The sequence below is a fragment of the Gopherus evgoodei genome, chromosome 8 (genome assembly GCF_007399415.2).
Source record: "Gopherus evgoodei ecotype Sinaloan lineage chromosome 8, rGopEvg1_v1.p, whole genome shotgun sequence".
Taxonomy (NCBI): Eukaryota; Metazoa; Chordata; order Testudines; family Testudinidae; genus Gopherus; species Gopherus evgoodei.
In genome coordinates, this window is record NC_044329.1 from 76,097,505 (window position 1) to 76,115,885 (window position 18,381).

The 18,381-nt window shown below is 39.1% G+C and overlaps 1 protein-coding gene across 2 annotated transcripts in view; it reads left to right on the forward strand.

Moving 5' to 3' along the window:
• DPYD (dihydropyrimidine dehydrogenase) overlaps nucleotides 1-18,381 on the forward strand; it is a 627,421-nt gene that overhangs the window by 219,599 nt on the left and 389,441 nt on the right. For both annotated transcript variants that reach the window (XM_030572745.1, XM_030572746.1), the window contains one exon: nucleotides 15,232-15,393. In XM_030572745.1, coding sequence (XP_030428605.1) covers nucleotides 15,232-15,393 — 162 coding nt within the window. The remainder of the gene's footprint in view (nucleotides 1-15,231; nucleotides 15,394-18,381) is intronic.

Here is an 18,381-nt window from a genome sequence, read left to right on the forward strand (position 1 = left end):
TCCCAGTGCTTGAGTCCACATAGTTAAAATGAGAGAAAAGTGGGTCTTATTTATACATTGAGGGTAAGGTAGCAGCAACATTGTGGGTGAGTTAACAGCCAAGTTGTTTTTGTTACACGTTGTATATTATATGAGCTGAAACCCTCACAGTAAATTATATATATATTGACAATAAACATTGGGACAAAAGGAGTTATTAAGACATATGTCGTTTATAACATAATTACATGTTAACATGGTTAACAATTATTGTGGCATTGTGTCTGGCATCTGCATATAGACTGCTCTGTTATATAATCTGTTATGTCAATGCTGCATTTATTTTTATGAATGTCAGGCATCTGTTTCCACTGGTACTGTACTACTTCGAGGCTTATCACTTCTTAATGGATCCTTGAAATATAGTGAAATAAAGAAGCCCTCAACAGAGAAGATACAAAGCAGCAATGAATCTGCTGGTCTTCCCCTTTCCACTACATTATAGTACCCTAAAACCTAAAGCAAATTCAGTATGGAAGCATTGTAGTACGGTGGTTTCGCCCCTTCAAGGGCAATGGCCCTTTTAAGAATTGGTATTTAGGAAAAATTAGCCAACTATAACTGGGAATGGGGACCAGGTGTGAGTCAGAGACCTACTCTGAGCTCAGTCAAAGGGGGAGCTATGAGAGACATGCAGGGAAGGACTGTGAGGTAAAATGTATATCCTGGGCTTGAGGAAGTCTGTCTGAAGTGAAGCACAGCTTCAGGAATGAGGGCTCAGTTATCTTGTTCCAAGGGGAAGCTGGGGGCTGAGAGAAGCCTGCTAGGATTACAGTACAGCCCAAGGAAGGAGGAATCTGGTCAGTCTGTCCCAAGGGAGAGGATGTTTAAGCCCAGAATTGGGACTAGGAAAGACCTGAGAGAAAAGACTCTCCAGAGAGAGTACATAGGTACGTAAGAAGAGGTGCTGGGAGGGAAAGAGAGTGAATAAGGGTTTGAGTTACAGGGCAGATAGCCCAGTTGTCTAGCATTCCAGTGGCAGAGAACCCATAGTAAAGGGTGAGGGTGAGTACCCCCTATGCTATTAGCCTGGGAGAATGTACAGAGACCCCTGCTGTTAAGGGGAGGAAGAAGTGATTGACTAGAACCCTGAAGGGCTGGAAGATGAAAAGTTGAAGGCTGTGGTGTCCTACAGGACAACCCCTCAGAAGAAGGGCTTTGCCCAGCGTGGGCCTGAGGTTAGAGCAAGTGGTGTTTTTCTTTGGACTTTAATTATTACGGTCACTTCAGCAACTGAACTATGCTGAAGTCCCAGAGAACCATCACCGATGAGGGGAAACTGAGGCAGGGTGACTGCAGTGCCATGAGGAGGGGATATGTTCTAGGACTTCATCCTGCTACAGGTATGTTGAGATAATATTAAGGGTTTGATTTTAATGGTTTTGGGTAAAATCATGATCCAGTTGCTACTTCATCAGGAAGTTCTGCTTTAAAAAAAAATGGCATAGCGCAGCCATTCTCTAAAGAGCTTCAGTGTTTCTTAAGGGAAAATCTAAAACCTCAAATTACTCAGCAATTACTAACCTGCAGTCATAGCCTGACTTGCTTGGCTCTTAGGGACTCTCCATGCCCATAACTACAGTCTTTTTTCAGAAGCAGTAACTTTTGCAGAGAAGGGCTCAACAATATTTTTTGCCTGGTGCTGGTGCCTGAAAAATGTGACAAGACTGACAGCATTGTTGAACACAGCACAATGATGGCTTAAAGAAAATATCAAGTGGTTACACTTTCCTCATTGTGCTGGCCAAAATGTTAGTACAAAGATATATAGTCATTTACTGCGTCTGTAAAATCAGCTCTGCACCTCAGTGTTCTCAATTCCCAGAATAAGTTACATGCAGCCTTATGTTGCACTCTTTTATCCTAGCCCATGTGGAGGAAATCTAAAGTTGCCCAGCTGCGTGAGTACATCAGTGTTACAGGTGTACTGTAAATTAAAATGAACGAACATTAGTTGTTTTTTTAAAAAAGCCCCCAAAATGAAACAAACTGATATGCTCAGGAACCAGTCTAGGCAATGGAGCTGTACAGAAAAGACCACAGAGATTCTCCCTTCTCCGTCCTCCTCCCAAGTCACCACCAATGCCTATACCCCTACGCCGCCATTCATACTTCTACCAGCTTCCTAAGGACACAATACTCTACCATCTCTACTCCTCAAGAACCTTTAGATACAATTCTCCACATCTCCTATCGTTTTCTAGACCCTATTACATTACTAACAGGCCCCAATTTAGATCAGGACCCCAATGTGCTAGGAACTGTACAACCACAGAGAGACGTTGTCCCTGCCTCAAAGAGTGTACTGCTTAAGTAGACAAGACAGGCAAAGGGTGGGAGATAAACAGAGGTACACAAAGGTGAAATGACTTGCTCAAGAGAAGGACAGAAGTACAGCTGAGATTACAATCCATCTCTCCACCCTTCTAGTCCTAGGCCATTTCCTATAGGTCAGGGGTCAGCAACATTCAGCACACGGCCCATCCGGGTAATCTGCTGGCGGGCCGCCAGTTTGTTTACATTGACTATCCACAGGCACGGCCCCCCAGAGGTCCCAGTGGCTGCAGTTCACCATTCCTGGCCAATGGGAGCTGCGGCAATGGGATGTGCTGGCCGCCAATTTCCACAGCTCCCATTGGCTGGGAATGGTGAACAATGGACACTGCGAGCTGCAGGTGGCTGTGCCTGCGAACGGTCAACATTAACAAAATGTCTCATGGCCCACCATTGGATTGCCCTGGCGGGCCGCGTGCTGAAAATTGCCAACCTCTGCTCTAAGTCATTGCCTTCTATGTGGATTTGTGCATATTTACAAGTATGTATATGGCATTTTTAGAACTGATCAAAAAGCACAAAATCTAGTTTTAGTGAATACATTTGAAATTTGTTTTCATTTTGAAAAATTTGAAATAGACTAAATTTTTGGTTCCTCAAATTGTTTTGCAGAATTTTCAATTGATTTTTTTCTTTGATTAAACCATCCTTGAAAGTGCCATCAAAACTTTTGTTGACCAAAAAAAATTGATACAAGATTTTAAAGAAAAACACATTTTGACAAATGTGAATTGACACTATCAAGTTTCAGAGTAGTACCGTGTTAGTCTGTATCCGTAAAAAGAACAGGAGTACTTGTGGCACCTTAGAGACTAACAAATTTATTTAAGCATAAGCTTTCATCGACTACAGCCCACTTCATCGGATGCATAGAATGGAACATATAAGAAGAGTGTATATATATACACATACATACAGAGAAGATGCCATACCAGCTCTAAGAGGCTAATTAATTAAGATGACCTGTTATCAGCAGGAAAAAAACTTTTGTAGTGATAATCAAGATGGTCAATTACAGACAGTTGACAAGAGGTGTAAGGATAGTTATAAATCATTACACTGCTTGAATCTTTTTCCATATGATAACTATCCTTACACCTCTTGTGAACTGTCTGTAATTGACCATCTTGATTATCACTACAAAAGTTCTTTTCCTTCTGATAACAGGTCATCTTAATTAATTAGCCTCTTAGAGCTGGTATGGCATCTTCTCTGTATGTGTGTGTGTGTGTGTGTGTGTGTGTGTATGTGTATATATATATATATATATATATATATATATATATATGTATATATATATACACACACTCTTCTTATATGTTCCATTCTATGCATCCAATGAAGTGGGCTGTAGCCTACGAAAGCTTATACTGAAATAAATTTGTTAGTCTCTAAGGTGCCACAAGTACTCCTGACAATATCAAGTGTTTTGTTAAAAAATCATTTTCTAAAGAGGCCATTTTTAATGAAAAACATTTTACTTTGAAATATCGTATGTTATTTGCATCTTGTAAATAAACAACTGTTAATAATTTTAATCTGATTGCCTATGAAGACTCCTGTTGGTGTCTAGACAAAATAGTCTCTTGACCAGTGAAAGGTTGAAGCTTGGAAGATTCAGGTGTCCAGTAAGAAATCCAGAATCTGGATGCTTAGCTGGACCTGTTGAGGTCCCACTTCTCCTTCTCAATCTACTCCTGTCCTTACCAAATCCCTCTCTCACCCCTCAACAAACTCCTGTTCTCCACCAGTAGGTTCCTACATCATCTCATTTTTCTAAGGCCGTCTAGCCCAGCAACTTCCTTACCCTCACCCAATGGACAGTCTTCCTTCCTCACTTGGAGCAGGTTATATTTGCAGACAATACTGTAGCTAAGAGAATTTCCAGACTGGCTTAAATCTCAAAATGATGATTTGCAGGGAGAAGGAAGGTTTAATGGATTCCAAGGCCAGAAGGGACTGTTGTAATCATCTAGTTTGACATCCTCTGTAGCACAGGCCACAGAACTTCCCCAAAATAATTTCTAGAGCACATATTTTAGAAAAACATCCAATCTCAATTTAAAAATTGTTAATGATGGAGAATCCACCATGACTCTTGGTAAATTGTTCCAGTGATTAATTACCCTCGCTGCTAAAAATGTATGCCTTATTTTCAGACTGAATTTGTCTAGCTTCAATTTTAATACCTTTCTCTGGTAGATCGAAGTGCCCATTTTAAAATATTTGTTCCCCATGTAGATATTTGTGAATTGTAATCAAGTCACCCCTTAACCATTTTTTTGTTAAGTTAAAATGTAACATACTTAAAAGCCTGTTCTACACTTAAAAATTAGATTGACCTAGTTATGTCACTCAGGGCTGTGAAAAATTTCATGCCCTGAGTACTGTAGTTAGGCCAACCTAACCCCTGGTTTAGACGTGGCTAGGTTGATGGAAGGATTCTTTTATTGACTTAGCTATCACCTCTCAGAGAGGTGGACTAATTGCATTGATGGGAAAACCTCTTTCATTGATACAGGCAACATCTAAATTCCGGCGGCACAGCTGGAGCACTGTAGCTCTGCTGCTGTAGCAACTGTAGTGTAGACATGCTCTAAATCATACTATGCAAACCAGTTTGCCTATCCTTCACTGTGTCCATATTCTTTCACTAAGTAGTTGGTAGTATGACACTCAGGTATTCATTTAAACTGGTTGTATTATAAACATACACTGTTTAAACAGTGGCTTACTGAAAATATGTTCTTTTGTCAGCTATTTAAGGACTGCATTCTGTGTAGTATGTTTTGTTGGGGAAGAAAAAAAAACTATTGTAGCAATCATAAAAGGTCAGGGATTCTTGTTCTCTAAAGCCTGGGGCTTTTTAGATATTTACAGGCCATGTACAATGTAGGCTGTTCCAAGTTGCTCTGCCAGTAGACCTCAACTCAGGAGAGGGGATACTTTCTGGGTTGAGAGGGTAATTGAATTGCTAGGCTCAATGAGCCTTGGGCCTCTTTGAGAAAAGGATGTCACTTGTGCTGTATTGTGTCAGGCTTCTGTGATTCAGTAGAGTTTATACCAAAACTTCCATTCTTCCTTTTCATACAAACTGGATTACAGCTCTACTTTCCAAAGGTACAATCTATTCTATTGTGTCTTCCCAGTCAGCATTACTCAGTAGCCTTCCTACAGACTGTTGTTTGCAATTGAATCTCTCAATAGGTGAGATGCAACATTAGATTCAACATACTGTGAATGTTAGTTTATTTTTTAAAACTTTAATTAAAAAAAAAAAAGATGACAGACAAGTATTCTTTCTAAACTGCTTTTTGGAGGCCATTTATGTTTAACTCTGGTGTTTAAAATGTAGCTGTTGCAATACAAAAACAAAAAACAACAAAAAAAACTTGTTCTGAAGCTTAAGGGTGTCATGTTTTATTAATCTTTTCATTTAAAATTAAATCTGCAAAGATACAAGTATTTAAAAGCTATAGGAGAAAGATTTTTTTTTCTTGTGTCTTACCTACTTGCTAGAGTGGTGTTAGGATTTTAAAGCCAGCCAGCAGGCTTGGGCCCTGAGTCTCTGCCCCATCTCCCCTATCCCAGTTTGTTGAGGCAGGGAAGAGGGCATGGCAAAATGGAGCTCTACAACAGCAGTCTCTCATGGAGTAGGATTTATTAAAGGACCCTGTAGCAATGATGGATTTTATGCTGCCCAGAAGCAACTTTAGGCATTGTTGGGGCCTCAGGAATTAGGGAGTCACAATCAACTCCCTCATGTGCCACAACCCTGCTTTCCATCCTGTCCCACAATTGCGTAGTCTACCTGCCTGTGAAGTGAGACAGTCTCAGTGTGTCTCATTATCTGGCATCTTCAGTGTCTACCAGTTGTTCTGACAAGACTGTGCTGGTGCTGTAGATTCCTGTGAGCGGCATTAGCCATAGGAGTCAGTGGATACTGACTTGACAGGATGCTATCAGTGGAGCCCTTTGGAAGCCAGCACCCTGGTGAGTGAGAACCCAGTAAAAGGACACTGGGTGTAGTTAGAGTAGGAGGGACTTAGGTAGTTTGTATTTCTGGAAGGTACAAGGGATTACTTGCACCTGTAGGGAGCCTGACGTGCTAATGAGATAATTAGCTTACCAGCTAGGTAGCTCTTAGAAGAAAGCAAGCAGCATAAAAGTCTGAGCCAGGGAGCAGGTATGGGCTCTACACAACTGTTGCTCTGATAAGATATACCTGGAGTAGAAGGTGGTATCCCTTTCTCAGTGATACTTACATGAATGACTGAGTCAGCCATTATAGATCAGTGATGCAGAAATATAATTGTTAATGTCATAAAAAGTCCCTTGAATGGGCACAATTGCTTGAAGTCACACTTGTCTGTCACGGCAACACCCAGTTTGGCTAACTCTCATTATTTTATCTCAAATCTAACAATATTTGGTAGTTTTTATTAGTTTCCCAGGATTTTGTGATTCCTGCCATCAAACTTGCAATTTCCCCCTTATTCAAAAGAGCCTCCATCTTCCTTTAATTTGAATGGGGCTGAAGCCAAACTGCCCTGATTAACATGACCATCATTTCCCAACAGTCTTTGCATGTAAAAGTAAGTCTTCCCTTAGCTAAGATGGTTATCAACTCCCATTATTTTTAGCAAAACTGAAGCCTGGCTTCCCTCAGGAAAGGTGTATTCTGTGGGTGAGAGACTGGACAGGAAACTATGAAGAGGTAGGAGAATGTGGTGAGCATGAAGTGCTGGAGGAGCCAGAGAGGGTGCAGTAGTAAGTAGTGTGCAAGTGAGAGGTTCCAGGAAAATGTATGGGGTAAGAAGAGAGTAAAGGGCATGGGGGGAATGTAGATTGTGTAGGAGAGACAGATTGGGTAATATGGGGTGTAGGGAGGAAGACTGAGGGTTTTGGGGGAATGTATACTGTAGGAGGCTGATGAGTGGGTTAAAAGAGAGGGAAAATGTTAGGGATAGGATCTTATAAATGGGAAGCGAGGGAAAATAAGTGTGCAAATATAATAAGGGCAAATGGGAGACGGGAGACAGGAAACAGTGGGGGAACAAGGAGAGAGAATGTGAATGGGAGAGGGGCTATATGAAGTTGGAAGGGAGATTGGGAAGAGAAAGAGACAGGATTGTGAGAAGTGAGAGGAAGGGAGAGAATAGAATAATTCCTCCCCCACTCCAGAGGTACTTTGGGAAACACAATAAGGGAATGTCTTATAAAATCATGAATCAGAATTCAGAAGTAAAATAGTATAGTTGTGATACTGTAATTACAATTACTAGATTGTAAAAGGTTGTAAGATTGGTAAGTACTGCAAACAAATATGCATTACAGTTTTTAAGAAAAATTTATGAGGCTCCATGTTTTTGAAAGTACAGTTTTATTCAGTTTTCTTTCTTAATCTCTACATATTTCAAGTCACTAAGTACAAAAAACATTTAAAAGAAAAATAGTAATGGTGTTAAATTGATGTACTTGAAACAGTGACTTTTCTTGAGATATCTATTTGTAGTTAGTGTAATGGAATGGCTGACAGCTGGTTTCAGTTGCCATAGTATAATTATGTGGAATAGACTTTCTGCAATGACACTATGTCAATTAAGGAATCTCTCACATTCTAGACTACAACGAACAAAATGACAGTACAAGATATTCCTTTCCCTCTTTTTTATAAAAAGATAGTGACACTGTGTGAAATTACGGTCCTGTTATGATGACATAAGTCAAATGATGTGAAAGTTTTCTGGATTGATTAAATATCAGCAGCATTGTAATAGAATATATGTGATGTTTGATAACTCACTCTTCTGTTTTGTTCATTCTCCTTTGAAATATGGGGGGGTGAGTTTATTCAAATTTGAACTGATGTGAATAGATATATATATATGTTGGGTTGTTGATACCTATCTTCTGTATCAATATATGTTTTTCAGTTGTTGTTCCTTATGTCATTTTAAACAACAAATTTGACCTAACATATTTTGATTTTTGTAAAAACTTAAGAAAACATAGATGTCAGTGGACCGGAGGTGAAAGTAATTTTCTTGGAAATTTTGTTTTGTAATTGTGTCCATTTTTAAACATTTCACCAAGAGGCACAAAAAAGAAGTGAACACTGTTTTATTCCCCTCCCTCCTTTCCCTCCCACTCCTCTTCCTACCTTTCTGCTTTCACTCTGCTCCATCTCTACATCCTGGCTAAGCCAATGTTTTCATTCTTTTTATACAGAACACAATCTTGCAGTCACTTCGTTGTATTTGAGAAAACTACAATATCAGAAGGTCATGATCTATGTGAAATTTATATGAAGTGTACTTAAATTAGATGAATGAATAGAAGCTGTAAGAATTTCCTGATAATAAATGTAATTTCTTTTCATCTCACAGTATCGATCCTATGTGTTTTAATAGGTTTTCTCAAGTAAAAAAAAGTCTCATTTGCATGCAAATTATATAATACTTCCAAGTGATGCATGTAGAGATCCTCTTCTGCCTGCGTTCCACTGATTATTGATGTCTGTTTAAGGCTTGTTTCTGTTCTTTCCCTTACCAATGTCTATTTATTGGCATTTTAATAAAGGAAACCAAAAAACATCCTATCTAGTTAGATTAATTTCTTTTTGTGGAAGTGCCTAGGAAAAAAAGAGATTTTATGCATTAAGGCATGAGGAGGCATTTATTTCATTTAAATAAAACAATCTCCAAAGCATTCTAGTTCTCGACCTGCTTTCTCCCTGACGTCTACAAGAATTAACCAACTGAGTCATCTGCTTATTTATTTATATATATTTAAAAATATCCCAAACTATTTTAATTCTAAATTATTGTTGTTTTAGGTTGTGCAGTAGCCTTTGCTGGGTCATCCTCCCTCCAGTTGCACTGTCTAGCTACCCCTTTGTGTATCATGTCTTATATTAGTTCATAAACTCCTCCTGGTAGGGGTCAGATCACCTTACCTCTTCTGTGAGGGATCTAGCACATCCTTGGGCTCTGTAAAATAACTGTTATGGTTGTATTATATGAATATGATTAAGAATGCCATTAACTTAATTGAGAATTGGAATAAGTTCTAAATAAGTGTTTGCAATTATATAATGTACGTATTTTTAATATTAGAAGTACTTTCCTTACATAAGAAGTATCACAGAAGACTAAGATACTGAGATAACTATCTCAGTTAAAACTGGCAAGATTTTAAGGGTCCCCACCATAAAGCACCCAAAGATCTTCGGATGGATGGTGTCATATAAGTGCAAAGTATTCTTATTTATTATTTGTTAATTTGTCTCTACCATATGAAAAATGACTTATTGTTCTAGTACAGCAGTACTATAATTTTCAGCGGCATATTAAAACTAGATTATACTTCCTGTCCTTATTAGTTTTTGTAAAAGTTTAGAAAAATGCATTCTTTCTAACGATGTCTGGCATGTGCTACATGAGAGCAGTATAGTAAAGAAGGGATAAATACACAGAAACAAACCATCACAGAGTTGCAAAGTATTTTAGATGTTGTCTTAAGGCTTTCCTCCTCTTTTCTGCAGTACGTTTTGTAGTTGATAATTAGTAACTTGAGTGCCTATAAAGTAGCATAGTTGGTCTTCAACAAGCAAGCAGTAATATAACTAGTAAGTCAAGTGCAAAAGGTATGTGGAAAACTCTAAATTACCTATCTCCGATCTATAATTCTAAATTCTTCATATTTCTAAAAGGTCTTTTACTAATGCTATATGCTTCCTTAGGACACCTGCCTTGTGTTGCCCTAAAATTTCCTTTCTGGAATAAAGTTGCTGTTTCAGCAAATGACAGTTATGCACAATTATGAGAAACATCAGAGGTCTCCTGAATACATAGCTTATAGCAGCAGGATCTGTATAACATCACAATAAAATTCTTCCAAATGAGCTAGTTAGTTGCTCATGATGGCAGGACCAGCGCTAGGGATTTGAGAGCCCTAGGCGGACAGCAATTTCGCCGCCCCACGCGCTGGTCCCGCGGCTCCGGTGGAGCTGCCGCAGTGGTGCCTGCGGAGGGTCTGGTGCTCCGCGGCTCTGGTGGAGCTGCCGCAGTCGTGCCACGCGAGGAGCCGACTGTCCACAGGCAAGACTGTGGCAGCTCCACCGGAGCCGCGGACCAACGGACCCTCTGCAGGCACCACTGTGGCAGCTCCACCGGAGCCGCCTGCCGCCCCCTCCGGCAAAACGGCTCCCACCAATTATTCTGGCACCCTAGGCGATTGCCTAGGCTGCCTAAATGGTAGCACCGGCCCTGCATGATGGGTGAATTTGGATAGGATCAGAAATTGAGGATTTGGTTCAGTGGCTGATTGAAAACTATGGTAGCTTATCTGAAAGATAGTAATTATTTTAGAAAAATATTGTTAAAAGAAATATTGTTCCATATTATACTTAAATACAACACAGAAAACATCTAAATGTTGTATTGTGCTACAAAACTGGGGTAATAGAACGTGAGAGCTTTTCACTAAGATTACCAGTTCAAATCAAGTACAGCTCAGAACAGACTGAGGGCAAATCCTAAGCTTGAAGTTGCTTGGCAACTCACTTGGGAAGGTGACAAGGATTTCATCTTGAAAGTTACCTTCTGATACCTGTTAAGTAGACCCTGTAAAATGACTTATACTAATAAAACAATAGCTATCTTCCATTATAGTGGAGTCCCTTATCATCCCTGTTTCAAACATGAGGAAACTTGAGGCATAGAGAAGTGGTTTGCCCAAGGTCACCTAGCATGCTAGTTGCAGAGCTGGGAATAGCGTACAGGTCTAGGGATCTATCCACTAGGCTGCACTTCCCATGATGTTGATACTGTGTTGTTTCTGAATAGACATATGTCCACGTTACAGCATTGCCACCAGTAGAATTGACACTAATTGGCTTCTTTTTGGCAGCCTAAGTAGAGAGGCTGAGTGAGCATTGAACCTAAATTCCCCTTTGACTTCTAGAGGTGATCCCTTTAGCACCAGATTGAGGCATATTGTGGAATCTGTGTGGAAAGCCTGCAGTGCTGCTGCTTTTGATATGCTTGTTCTCTGAATAAGTAGCACACTTTGAGGTCTAGCTTTGTCAGTTTGGTGCCTTTTTATTGATCACTACATTCACTTAAACATGTTAACACTACAAAACATTTTATACATTCAGTGCATATTGTTTTACTACTTGGCATTGTGATGTGTGCTATATATCTCACAGTATTCATATTGTAAAAGTCTATATATAAAGGTATGTAATGACTGCATATCAAATCAATAAGTAATGTTCCTCAGCTTAAATTTAATCAAGATCATAATTCAATAACACAGCAAACAATCAACATGATTGAAATTACATAATGGAGATTTCTAAGGAGGGTGCCACTGAAGCAGTTTGAAAATGTTTTAAACTATTTCATTCATATATATTCTGTCTTTAAAAAAATATTGTGAAAATTGTACTGGCCTTTGATAAAAATGATTCTTAAAGAGGAATAGTTAGTTAATATGATAAACTAAGGATGTTAATTATCTGCGTGCACCAATTTTAATTATGAAGCTTCAAATATGTATGAATCCTTAATTATCTATCTTAGATGAAATTATATTTGGTTATTATAATTCTTTTTCTTGTACCAAAGTTGAAATCAACAAAGATAACTGTCCTGGGCACAACCCCCCTGCCCCATGAAGAAACCCAGCAGAATGTGAAGCAAAACCAAAATGTGAAAGTTTGAATTCTGAAGACAAATGCCCAACAATTTAGCTCTGTGTGGTCCTTTTACAGAGAAACAAGGAAACAATTCCTCTAGCCAATATTGAATTTAATGTGCTGGATTCTCATTTACATTGAAGATCTGTTACACTGCTCTGGCAGAATAAAGGAGCCATAAAGTGGGTGTAAATTAATTTTTTAATTAGGTAATTAACAGCCACTTCTAGGCCCCTTTGCATTGCCAGAGCAGTGAAAAGTGGACAACATAAATGGGAATCAGGCCCAATATCTCACTTACTTGTCACCACAGACAAAACCGCTGAAGGAAGTCCCTTCACAAATGACTCGCTTAATTAACCAATTTATTCCTGTTTGCCCAAGACTAGCGCTTCCAATTGATGTAGTAATTTAGGAGCAACCCCCTTGAAAATGTACGCATAGCTTTGTGATTTGTGTAATCATGGAATGACCAGTGGAGTGGCACTGCAATATGTAGAAGAAAGGCTCAACTACTTCTACAAAAGTGTTTCTTACACATTGGAGCTCTATTGGAACTCACTGTCCCTGACTGCATCATCTGGTTGAGCCTCTGAACGTTATGCCCAGTCCTTTAATGTGCCTCTTGGTTAATTAGAACATTTCAAATCATATATGACTTTTTTTTGTAATCCATATTTTGTTACATAATCAAATCTTGAAAATGTTCTGCATATTCACTACTTGAGTCTCACACTGTGTGGGCTATTGTTCCCTTTGAAGATTCATAGACTCTAGGACTGGAAGGGTCATCGAGTCCAGTCCCCTGCCCTCATGGCATGACCAAAACAAGAAGCACAATGCACTTGTATTACCCTGTGAAGGTGGAAAATAGAACTCTCCAGCTCTGCACTGGGAAGGGGCACCTGTCAATGGGCTCTTCACCTCATACTGGCTCTACAGCTTCTGATTCTTCTGAGCCAGTTATCGTCCTGGTTGGGAGAATGACTCCCTGGCACAGACCAGTGTAATGATAGATCAGCTCTGAAAACAATTTTCATTAAAAAATTACTGGAGAATGAGATGTGGAAGAGGGAATGGAAAACAAAACCTTTCTTTCTTCTTGCAGTTGTTCGTAGGTTGGAATGGCGCTTACTCCCATCTGCATTTGCTAGCACAAGCCCTCTAGGCCTCTTAATTAGTGCATGAGCCTGATGCTGGTCCCCTGCATAGCTATGACTTTTACCTTCCCATGATCAGTGGTGGTCTTTAGAGAAGCTTCTGGCACACAAATGTTTCCTGGGCTCTTCTTGATATTTGTTGTTGTTATTATTTATTAGGAAGTGAGTGAATGGACAGAGAACTTGGGCTACATAGACTCATAGACTCTAGGACTGGAAGGGACCTCGAGAGGTCATCGAGTCCAGTCCCCTGCCCTCATGGCAGGACCAAATACTGTCTAGACCATCCCTAACAGACATTTATCTAACCTACTCTTAAATATCTCCAGAGATGGAGATTCCACAACCTCCCTAGGCAATTTATTCCAGTGTTTAACTACCCTGACAGTTAGGAACTTTTTCCTAATGTCCAACCTAAATCTCCCTTGCTGCAGTTTAAGCCCATTGCTTCTTGTTCTATCATTGGAGGCTAAGGTGAACAAGTTTTCTCCCTCCTCCTGATGACACCCTTTTAGATACCTGAAAACTGCTATCAGGTCCCCTCTCAGTCTTCTCTTTTCCAAACTAAACAAACCCAATTCCTTCAGCCTTCCTTCATAGGTCATGTTCTCAAGACCTTTAATCATTCTTGTTGCTCTTCTCTGGACCCTCTCCAATTTCTCCACATCTTTCTTGAAATGCGGTGCCCAGAACTGGACACAATACTCCAGTTGAGGCCTAACCAGCGCAGAGTAAAGCGGAAGAATGACTTCTCATGTCTTGTTTACAACACACCTGTTAATGCATCCCAGAATCATGTTTGCTTTTTTTGCAACAGTATCACACTGTTGACTCATATTAAGCTTGTGGTCTACTATGGTCTTTCTGCCATACTCCTTCCTAGACAATCTCTTCCCATTCTGTATGTGTGAAACTGATTGTTCCTTCCTAGGTGGAGCACTTTGCATTTATCTTTATTGAACTTCATCCTGTTTACCTCAGACCATTTCTCCAATTTGTCCAGATCATTTTGAATTTTGACCCTGTCCTCCAAAGCAGTTGCAATCCCTCCCAGTTTGGTATCGTCCGCAAACTTAATAAGTGTACTTTCTATGCCAACATCTAAATCGTTGATGAAGATATTGAACAGAACCGGTCCCAAAACAGACCCCTGCGGAACCCCACTTGTTATACCTTTCCAGCAGGATTGAGAGCCATTAACAACTACTCTCTGAGTACGGTTATCCAGCCAGTTATGCACCCACCTTATAGTAGCCCCATCTAAATTGTACTTTCCTAGTTTATCTATAAGAATATCATGCGAGACTGTATCAAATGCCTTACTAAAGTCTAGGTATATCACATCCACCGCTTCTCCCTTATCCACAAGGCTCGTTATCCTATCAAAGAACGCTATCAGATTAGTTTGACACGATTTGTTCTTTACAAATCCATGCTGGCTATTCCCTATCACCTTACCACCTTCCAAGTGTTTGCAGATGATTTCTTTGATTACCTGCTCCATTATCTTCCCTGGCACAGAAGTTAAACTAACTGGTCTGTAGTTTCCTGGGTTGTTTTTATTTCCCTTTTTATACAGTTACATAGTGTCTGTTCACCAGCTGCATAATTGACTTAGGAATGGAGAGAACACTTACTGGAGTGTAATACGCACAACATGTTATGTTTAAAATAAAACTGTAAGTCCACTACACAACCCTACAAAAATAACTGAAAATCAACATAAAACAAATTAGAATATTTTTATAATAAAAAAGAAATAATTTAAATATTCCTCCCATACAGTGAGATACATTCTGAATTTGTCCCCAGTGCCTTTTCAGCCATGCTTGGTAATACACATATATGGCAATACACATATGGCAAATTTGTGTCTTTAAATTTTTATCAAAGGAGCAGTGTTATTCTACTAGCCCCATAAAAGGAACAAAATTTTGGATCTCCTCTTCCCTGTTATGTGGCATTATTGTTGATTTTGTTTTCTTCATGCAGAACTATTATGGAGCTGCCAAAATGATTCTTTCTGACAACCCACTGGGCCTGACATGCGGAATGGTATGTCCAACCTCAGATCTTTGTGTAGGTGGATGCAATTTATTTGCTACAGAGGAGGGACCAATTAATATTGGTGGATTGCAGCAGTTTGCTACTGAGGTATGTAAGACATACAGATGGCTGGTATTTTTTTTACATATGAACCAAAGAATTTTTTAATGATTAAATTTCTTGTTAGTGATTTCATTAAATCAAACATGTTGGAATATGTTGTATCGCTAAAGTAAAAATATAATTCTCAAGGTTCCTTCCCCACTCTGAACTTTAGGGTACAGATGTGGGGACCTGCATGGACACTTCTAAGCTTAATTACTAGCTTAGATCTGGTATTGCTGCCACCACCCCCAAGGACCCCCTTTTTCCCTGGGTAGTCTTGAGGGACTTCACCAATTCCCTGGTGAACACAGATCCAAACCCCTTGGATCTTAAAAGAAGGAGAAATTAACCATCCCCCCTCCTTTCCCCCCACCAGTCCCTGGTGAGTCCAGATCCAATCCCTTTGGATCTAAAAAACAAGGAAAAATCAATCAGGTGTTAAGAAAAAAGGCTTTTAGTTAAAGAAAAGAAAGGTAAAAGAAAACCCTCTGGGAGAGATTAGCATACCAGCTACTCTCACAGACAACAGATTCAAAACACAGAGGATGTTCCCCTGGGCACAAATTTAGTTACACAAAAAAAATACTCAAATACGCAATTTGATTCTACCTCAATTTGCATAAGACAGGCTACAAAGAAATAAACATAAACCTGTTTATTCCTTTCTAAAACTTACTACTCTGATCAGAGGCTGGTTCCTTGATCTTTTTCACTCCGACTGAAACTGAAACTCTTAACAAAGGAAAAACTTCCCTCCTTCCTTTTGAAACATCTTGTTCCCCCATTGGTTCCTTTGGTCAGGTGTTAGCTAGGCTAGGTGAACTTTTTAACCCTTTACAGGTAAAAAAGGCATTAACCCTTAACCATCTGTTTATGACAATAATGGATTAAAATAACTAGTCCTTTCCTTGAAGCACATTCAATAATTTTGCTATTGAAAATAGCTTTTCACAATAAATTATTTCATAAGAACATATAGAGAACTAGTTGTAATCAAGACGACAATTTAGCTTGCCACCCTGTAACATACCAGGACACTGCTGTAGCACAGTGAAAGTTCTGAAGTGTGGTTTGACTCATTACATCACCACACTCTGAGATTTTAAATAGAGAGAGGAAACTGGATTTAACAAACTTTTCATTTTTTAAATTATTTAAGGTGCTGTTAGAAGCTAGGTTAAGACATTTTTTATTTAAATATGTTTTTAAGTTCAGAGTCCTATATAAACATTTATTTATTTGTTTTATTTATGTATTGGAATGCATTTAACTTACTAAGGGCCAAAGCCTATTTCCTTATGCCACTTCCTAACTCTTTCACATTGGGTATATAGAGCCCAAAAGGCAGCAAAAATAGTGCACTTCTACTTTGCAGTGGGGAGAGGTGTTCAGTTTCAGAGAGCCTCCGTAAGGGACCCAGGGAAGGGGCATAGCTAGTGGATTTGTGACTGCGTGGATCCACTATCCAAATTTTCCATTGAGAGGAAGGAAAAGGGTGGCAGATGCTACTCTAACTCATGAGCTGCTGTAGCAGCCATGGAGAAGCTGTGTCAAATTCATGGTCTCAGGTGATATGGAGGATTCCATCTCTTCTGATCATTTGCACAAGATCATACATAGACTCTGCAAAAAGAAGAGAGGGCGTGGCTCTATGTGAATAAAATGTATGATTATATAATGTTTACACCCTGTATATTTTATAATTAATCCTATGATTAGAGAATCGGTCATGATCTTTTATATATGATGACCCATTTAATGGACCATATTTATAAATAGAGGGTGAAATTTTGGCTCCCTCCACAAAGCCTGGGAAAAAGGCCGACTCACAGGCCAAAGGATGGAATCTTTATTCCCCCTCCCTGGGAACATCTGATTGTGTATCTGCATGGACAGGCTTTGCCTTTAGTACAGCTCATAGGCTTCATGTCCCCTTTGCACTGTTTATGGCCAAAGAATCTATCTGCAAAGGTCATTGGCCTACGTCTTCAATCTGTCTGTACATCTCCTTTCATGCTCCTGCTAAGACATGTCATGGAGTTTCTGGAATCCCTCTGTGATCTCTCTGTGTTCTGTTTTGAACCTCTTTTCTCCTCTGCTCACAAAGCAACAGACACACTTTGATCCAGTCAAAGTTTGGGCCTGCTAGAGTAGTATCAGGAGGACTTGAACCAGAATGCTCATCTAGGCCAAGGGACTAGAGGAATGACAGCCAATGACAGTCTGTAACTTTTTGTCTTACCTTTATATTGAATGACTGGATCATAACAGTCAAGGGACAATATAATGATCTCTTTAATGATCCTGGCCAATATACATAAAACTATAACATTTGCTGCAAGACATAAGGCTTACATAAAAGAAATAGGTTAAACACTTGCCAAGTATATGATAGATATAATAGTGAAATATTACTGTTTAGAAAGCAAATGCAAGTATATCTGTTAAAAATTGATTTGTCTTTCCCTTTAGTCTTAATGCCATGATTAATAGGAGGGAATTATGGCCTGATAGATTTTGCTAAATATCTGCCATTCTTCTTCAAAAATCTTTAGAATTCTATTAAAAAAAGCTCAGTGCTGGCACAATGATTGATGCTAAAACTGCAGGACAGAATGAACAGCTCAGAACGGCTTTCACCACGGTGTTTTAAATTTTGTTTAAAGTGATGTATTAGTATCTAAAGTCCTAACACAATAAAGTGATGCTGTGCAATTCTGCATAGTAATTTTAAAATTGACTGAAATGCACTTTTTTGTATTGTTTTTTCTACATACAATTTCTTTATTTTTAGCGATCTGAAAATATATCTATTGTTATTTTACAACTTACTAAGATTTTAGATTCATCACAGTTTGTTGTTTTTGATGACTTCATATACGCTATAGTAATCATAACTAGCAATAGTATGCAGTCATATTTGTAATAAATATTGATTTAGCGCTGACAATTTAATTTCTACTAGGTAAGACAGAAGATCTTGTCATAAAC